Source organism: Phlebotomus argentipes, unplaced genomic scaffold (genome assembly GCF_947086385.1).
Source record: "Phlebotomus argentipes unplaced genomic scaffold, Phlebotomus argentipes genome assembly contig_42, whole genome shotgun sequence".
NCBI lineage: Eukaryota > Metazoa > Arthropoda > Insecta > Diptera > Psychodidae > Phlebotomus > Phlebotomus argentipes.
Window position 1 is genome coordinate 951,504 of NW_026776171.1, and position 8,214 is coordinate 959,717.

The following is an 8,214-nucleotide window of genomic DNA, read 5'->3' on the forward strand; positions in this document are numbered from 1 at the left end:
AAAAGGAATCTCTCGAGTGTGCCTGAAGGAAGTAATCTCGACATCTATCTTCTCCCCGCATTCGTGTGATCTCAATGAATTTAATCACCATCTCAGCAACAAATTGGAATCAAAATAAATTGATTCTCTTGAATTTTTCGCCGTTCCTCCGCAGGCCATCATCGCCGTAGTGTTGATGGACGGATCGACATTTAATATCATAATTTTCCCCTCCTGTTGACATGCAATCGTGACACTTACATCTGGAGCAACACACCGAAAAATATTTTAATTGCAATTGTGAAATATCGCGGTGCTCCTCTTTTGCCACACAACAAATGCCACAACATGAGAGAGTCCGAGCATTTGAGGCCACTGTACTCAACGGTGCACACACGCTGACAAGATAATGGCATGGGGAATTGTGATAAAACATTTTTAGTATATATGTAACATGGAAAATACCACGAGAGACAGTGGCAAATGAGCGACAAATTGGGTGGAATTTGAGATGAAGGCAAACACAGAAGATCACTCGATCGACGCCTTGAGATCAATTTGCAACTGATGACAGAGGTTTTTGCCATCAAATCACTTCTCGGTGGTGTCGTGAGTCGCGACATTGGTCAGGAATCCGATGCTCTTCCCCATCTTCATCTCCCATCGCGCGATCGCTGCCATATGATCGCAGCTGTGGAAGAAGAGCATCCAAATGCCCCAGCAATCTTGCTCCTCTTCGTCTCCGTGCGCTCGAATTGTGCGCCAGAGCGGGATGACGCGAGTGCCTCCCATCTCACTCTCGGCGGTGGAAAATTGGAGTTGAGGAGCTCCACAGGTTGCACGGCGGTTCAGTGTGATTCTAACATCTTCAGTGTCAAGGTCTTTCGCCGCTTCTCTCTCGCGATCGCGCGCACACAGACTTCTTTTTTACCTCTTCCACCACACAACTTCCCACTTTGTGGCGCTCTTCAGCCCCGATTTCAGCACCAGCCGAGAAATATTGCACACTTGGCGCCTTAGTTGATGTTCGCTGGTGGACAAGTGCCTAAGCATTCCCGCGAATTGTCCACCTGACGATCGTGCGGAGAGACAGAATGATTGCATCTCACGACAGAGGTCCAGGGCATCAGTGAATCTCTCCCTCCCCGAGTGATCTCTGCCGCGGGAATCCATGTCATTCATTGAGTGGTCGAAAAATTGGTGAAAGAACACACACGCGGGAGAAAAAGGCGCAGAGGAGAGAAGAAGCACAGTTGAGCTTTGCTCAACGATCTTGAGAAGAGATTTTGCCGTGTGTTGATCGCAATTGAAAGAAAGCAACGAAGCCAAGAGTCGATCGAATTATCATGGAATTTCTTGAGTGTGAGCAGCGCAAACCGTTAGCCAAATAACAGTTCTGTTGGTGGTGTTTCTTGTTTTGTCAGTGTATTGCTCTCTCTCCCAGGTGGCTGGCATATGAGGAGTTCAATTTTCAATGCAGCCACTGAATGTGCCTCTCGTTGTCTTCCCCACAATCCCGCACATTTGCCACTGTGACACGACGCCAGGCCTACATTAGCTACATTTCTGTGATAACCGGGGAAAAGTGAAAATATCTCTGGTGCTTGAAATATGACAAGTGAAACTCTGGCCGCGATATTTTGCTGGTGACTTTGTGTTCTGAAATATTAACCAAACCATCGATCTGCTGGTGCTTTGAGAAAATTTGCAGAGAGCGAGGATCGGCGCAGAGATTGCAGGGAAGGAGCTTTGCATTGCTGAATCATTGGGGCAAGACTCTCGCGAACCACCCACATGCAGAGAAAGGTGAGAAGAGAGACGATGAGGATGGAATATGAAGTGGTTGGGAGATGAGGTCAAGGCTCCATATCATTTCCGCCTCTTTCTCACGATCACACGCCTCAATTATCTCACAATAATCCTCAACATTTCCGCATTACATATCGCGCAATATTTCATGTCACTCCCGAGAGCGGCCCCTCGCAAATTCCCCCCCGATATCGGTGATTAGAGGTGCGCGATAATGTCTAACAATTTCATAACACGCCGTGTCACGATCACGCTGATGGGTGTAATGATGCTGACCCAGATGAGGTGGAAAAATGTCAAGAATTCCCTCATCATCGAATTGATACGGATGCATTAAGATTCCCTGGCGAAATTTCGCGCACACACACGACGCCATAGACACGAAAGACATCAATGCAGCAGGCGACGAACCTGCCAAAGCGGTTCTCATGTCTAATGCGCGGGGTTGATTTATCCGTTAATTAAATTAATGTCTCGCTCATCTTTTTCTCCGTGTGTTATCTGTCATGGGACTCTCTGCTTTTTTTCGCTGTAGAAAATGTGCTGGATTCTAAAATTAAAATTGTAAAGTGTCTTATGTGTTCTGCGCGCACGTCAGTAAAAGTTGAACGAACGGACTTGATCGTTTCTCTCGCTCTTTGCGAAAATTGTTGCTAAAGTTGATGCAAAAGATTGTAAAGTCAGGGAGAGAGAGAAAGAGAGAGTCCAACGCATAAATTCTCCAATATTGAAATAGTTGAAGGTACACAGAAGAGCGCTCTATATATAGACAAGGTAGCGATAACTACTACTCAATTTACACGGCAGAATACAAATATAGCCAGAAGAGTTTTGTTATGTGCGTCGAACTTGAAGGGAGGAGAAAAATATATTTAAGAGGAGGAAGAGATAAAAATAAAAATGTGTATATTTGTGAGACACCACAAGAGATGCGCGCGATGAAGAGGAATTTTTCCTTAAGACTTGAGCCATCTGTGGCATCGGCAGGAAAATATAGGCAGAGATTCTCAAAAGGAGATGATCGCGCGCGCGGTGATTCTTGTCATCTCATTTTCCATTCACACACAGACAGGCAGAGTGAGACAAGAGAGGAAGTTCTTGATTACCTGGTACACACATTCCCAATTCCGTAAGGTGCTCCGCGCGGCCCAAAGAAGCAGCAAGTCAACCGATGAGGAGAGCCACTCTATACCCTCCCCTGATGATGGTCGACGTGGAAGTCACAGAAGGTCTCAGCCATCCATGAAGAAGATATATCGAGATGCACTGCTTTTCATTATTTTGGTCTCATTTTTGCACTCTCTGTGATGCTGAGACTCTTTTCGCCGCGCGCCACAATGCTCGCCATGAGCAAAAATACTCCACCCATCTGCACTTTGTAGCTTCTTTGGCTTCTTTTTCAATTGCAACAATTTGATTTAATCACCATGCCCGAGATGCATCCACGAGGACGCGCTCTCGCGAAGAATTTAATCTCTCTCTCCCTCGGATGAGACACACGGAGGAGAAGAAGCCAGCAAGTTTTACTTAAATTGCCCCTGGAACACTTTAGCGTATGTTTATCGTTTTTTTCTTCTCTCTGTTAAGGCAAAAGGATCGCTTTGCACTGGACATGAGGGCGGAATTATGATTATCTTGTCTCGCACACACAATCCATCCCTCAAGATTTACAAGCCATTGTAAAATGTCTTATTCATCTTTTACGCGCATTTTGCGCATCTCGCTTGTCTGATTCCTCCTTCGCCCAATCACCCAATTGTTGGGCGCGCGCGCGCTTGTGTAAATTCAAATTTAATCAGAGGAACAAAAACTCCACTGATCTCTCTTGATGATTCAATCGCGGTGTCTTGGGTCAATGTCTCACAATTTTCGCGCAATAGCTTTTTTTTCCCCCTTAATTTATACGTTAATCATGGAGCTGTTGTGATGAGTTTTGACACATTCACTTACCTCTCTTGTTCTCTCTTTTTTCTCTCTCTCTCTCTCTCCGCTCAGATGAACGAGGCGACACAGCGAGGAGGAAGATCCCAGTGGAGACAATGGAGTCGCTCGAGTCTCTGGACAATTCTCATTCTCACATCCATGGCGACTTGCCATTCCTCACCAGTATATCTGAAGAATTCTCACCACTTGTCACACTGTAAGTATAAGAAGATGACACTATCCATGAGGTGTAATTTGAGAACTTTCATTCGCCACCCAAAACTGTAGGTGTTTCTTCCGTGAATCATAGGTGGAAAAATGCGCAGAAACTTTCGCGCCTCCGTTCATCGACAACGTGCTCATTTCGCTCTCTCTCTGTGCGACACAACACCATAAGAAGATTGATGGAAGTAGGAATATAAGACGTTTAACCCATTTCTCCGCGGCGCTGCATTGTGACAAAAGCCACAATTATGGGTGTGCAAGTCATTTCACTAATTCCGCCACAACTCTCAGTCACCACGTGACTCTTCTGGGGGATTTTTATCAGCAAAATATCCGCATATTTGACTCGTGATCTGTAAGATGGCGCGAAAGACAGAGAGAGACATGCTCAAAAAGACAGTCACTAAAACCGCACATTGACACACATTCTCGGTCGCGAGGGTCCGCATTTGAGCAATGCCGGAGCAGTGAGATTCTTACAAAAGACACTTTCTTCATTCTGAAGCGCTTTTCAGTGTCTTAGACTTAATCTCCATGTGATTTTGCTTCTCCAGCACGAATACAAATTGACTGAAATTAGTCAAATTGTATGAGAATCTCGTCACTCTGCTGAAATTCAATGCAGAGAGAAAAACAAGAGGTCAGAGATTGAGCTGAAAATTAACAGCGATTACCTAATTGAGTGAAGGGCACAGGTGATCAGGCAGACGTGATTCTTTTCACTTTGTCTGAAAATAGAACATTCTCACGTCATCCAAAGAATCTCCCGGCTGATGGTCTGTATAGAATCCACGGAGATGTGCGCCAAGAGAATGAGGTTGAAAAAAGCGAGCCCACAAGAATGATGGTATATAGAGGAGAGGAAAAGAAATTAATTAACATGTTCAATAGGAACATCCTTGACCCTATTCAATCGTCAAAGAAAGAAAGACCAGAAAAAAGCACCTCGTAATATTTTCGGTTCCATCGCAATGTTGAGGCTATGTGGTCAATATGCTCCTCATATTTCTTCTCGCTTTATATGTATAATTTTGTTACATATTCTCTGGGAGAAGATCGTGGCGTTTGCTTCCCGAGCCTCGCGCGCGGATTCAGTTGCGATCTTCCACAAGAACTCACCCAATATCCCGTTACGAGAACATCATCATCAAACCATCTCTGATGGTCAGATACAATATATATACACTTTGCTTCGTGTTCTCATACAATTCTTCCAGTAATTTTCCCTTCATCATTTTCCACACGAAATTTCCGTCCATCACAGAGTCAAAATTATCTCTTCTAACGATGCGTATTCCGAAAAGAAATATGGCAAAATCGTGTGGAGCATCCAAAATATATCCCAACTTGTCCGCTCTCCTCACAATATTGACACAGAGTGTGTGGCAGTTCAGTGTGTTACAAGAGATTGAGGTCAGCAAAGACTGTGTTGACATTGACACCCGCCGAAGTAACTCATCCCGATGGCCACACAAAAGAGACCCCGAAAAGAAGAGGAGCACAGCCAAATTGACGCACGTACGCAAATGAGTGCGCAGACCCAAATATTCCCCTCTTTCTCTCTCACTCTCTCACATCGCCACATTGAACTCCACGCACTGACCCAGCGGACTTCCTCCTCTCTCACCGGAGAAACCCATTAGAATATTATCTCTGGGAACTAATCATCAATTTTCTCTCTACTTCTCTGCTTTTTTTCCATGCCCGACAATCGCTTCCCTAATGAAGATCAATCGGGTCGCAACATCCGGCATCTACCGTGCAAAATTCGACGATCCGGCGAAGAGGGAATTTGCATGTTTGCCATCGATTGTCTCAAGTCCAATGGCACACATCTTGGCACCTGCATCGACAGATTCTACTTCGGATCGTGCTGTCATATAAAGGTATGAAAGAGCGTCTTTGAGCACAAGAAAAAAAAAACACTCAGACAACGGATTGTGCTTTGGATCGTTTCAAAATGCAAGATTTTCCCACAAGTGCACGAGCTTGAAAGGAAAATCATGCAGCAGAAAAAATGACCAGAGAAAACCGCGCGTATTATTTACATTTCTACCTTCTTCACTCTCTAAATGCCACATAAAAGTTAATTCTCCCCCCTGTAAAAGAGCAGCATAGTGGTATTTTATTGCAATTAGAATAATTCATGCAGAGTTTATCACTTATGGAGCAGAGATTCTCAAGTCTAATGGAAAATGCATTCTCTATCTTGCAGGACGATCAACTGCTGGTGGAGCCAGAAATAAGTGACAATAGCATAGATGAGAATACCATTTCTCACTTTCTACATCAACAAACACGCCCAACGGGTGGCACGCTGAAACCGTCCACCGAGGGTGAGACGCCAGAGAGAACAGAGCGACCACTGATACCGGTCTCCACCATATCAGCCACCACTAGTCACAATTTATCGTCAGAGAGTAGCGTTCCAGCACTTCATCATCATTATACGACCAATTATGATGTTATTAGCCTATCTTCCTCCTCTCCATCTCCACCATCCTCATCCTCAGCCACCACAACACCATCGCCGGTGCCCTCTTCGCTGGCCACCGAGCCCAGCACATCGAGCGCACCGTTAGAAGAAACGAGATTCACGTCATCAACTCCTGCCGCCACCACCACGCCGGAGAATGTCAAGCTGTCCACATTCCAGTCCGTGGAGGATGTCACGAAGGCGCCGGTGGAAGAAGTGACCACGCCTAGAGTCACCACAACCACCCACAGCACGCGATATCCCACACGCAGGACGACAACGCAGCAGCCAACGACGACCAGCACAACGGTGAAGTCAACTCATAGTCCCAAACCCAAGCCAAAGCCCACGAATGTGAAGCGACCGTCATCGACGAAGAAGCCTCCCGCGTCACCTAGTAGTCGCCCTAAGCCCACAAGGCGACCGACGACGCCTGTCGCAAATGCGACGACAATCACGAAGAAGCCCACGAGGAAGCCCACAACGGAGAGCACAACCTTGGCGGCGATCATTCCAACGAGAAAAAAGACAACGACAACCACTCCCAGCACGACAACGTTGCCAACAACATTGTCCACAACAACGACCGAAAGCACGACGAAGAAAGTGATAACAACAACCACGGTGCAAACAACAGCGAAGCCAACAACAGTGACAACTGTTAAGAGCACTCCAGGAACGGACGAGGAGGAGAAACCATTGACAACATTGAGCTTTGTTGAGACAACGAAAGCTCCTCGACCGAAACCCAAGCCAACATCCTCCATCGCAATCGTTCCACCGTCGACGATTGCTGTGGAAGAGGTAGAAATTCAAAGTAGTACAAGTGGAGTAGAATCTCCAGTCACCCAGTCAGAAGTGTTATCAACATCGACATCAACATCAACGTTAACATCAACTTCTGCTGCTGTCGAAAATGCGACCAAGGCGGAGACGACTACAATGGCTTCTGGTTTGGTGACATGGACTAACAACATTGATGAGAGTGAGAGGAACAAGACGGAGAGCACAACTGAGGGTTGGATACCACTGCAGACAATCCCCGTGGAATCATCTTCGGAAGCAACTCCAGCAGCAATCACAGAAGCGATCAACGCGACAACAGCCGAGGACACAACGGCATCTTCAACTACCGGAGTTACGATTGGGAATGCTACTGAGCAGACCAGCGCGCAGACGACAGCTGGAGATGTGGCCCAGAATGGCACAACAGAAACAACAACGCCCATGATGGAGGGAATCGACTACAGACTGAGTAAGTTCAGATCTAAGTCACGACGGAAGATAAGGTCACAACTCGTTACAGGGGGATTGGGCATCAGAGTTGAAAAGATCTCGCGGAACACATTAAAGATAGGATTGTGTATTGATTGAAAGAAAATCTGTACACAACTTCTTGACAAGTTTAATTCTTAGATTCTTAAGAATATCTTAAGTTTTCATTACATAATTCTGTAAAATTGCATTGAAAATAACTCTATTGAGCTTTTTCTTCCACTCTAACCTAAAAAAAGTTAAATTATTTAAAGATTTTGCTTCAAAGTCTTCTAAATTAGAGCTAGAAGATCTTTTCTAACTGTTACTGACCTAGAAATGTCTGATTTCAAGTCCAAAAATCTGTCAGGCAGACTTAGGATCATCTCCCATCCTTCATCTGTAGTCTGGGTGTCTTTTAACTCTGATCCTCGGTCAAGACAATCGGATGAATCTTGGTCAAGACAATTCGATCAAGTGAAATTATTGTTCCCACATTTTTTATCGCTCACACACACCGTACATCACCGAGATCGTGGGTAATTACA

At 45.4% G+C, this 8,214-nt stretch overlaps 1 protein-coding gene across 1 annotated transcript; it reads left to right on the forward strand.

Annotated features, from left to right (window-relative positions):
* The first annotated feature begins 546 nt into the window (after nt 1-546).
* Nucleotides 547-7,786, forward strand: LOC132257259 (mucin-2-like). Its single transcript, XM_059754098.1, has 4 exons — nt 547-858; nt 3,784-3,928; nt 5,665-5,822; nt 6,152-7,786. The coding sequence occupies exons 1-4, from the start codon at nt 547-549 to the stop codon at nt 7,784-7,786; spliced, it is 2,250 nt and encodes a 749-aa protein (XP_059610081.1).
* Nucleotides 7,787-8,214: the final 428 nt, after the last annotated feature.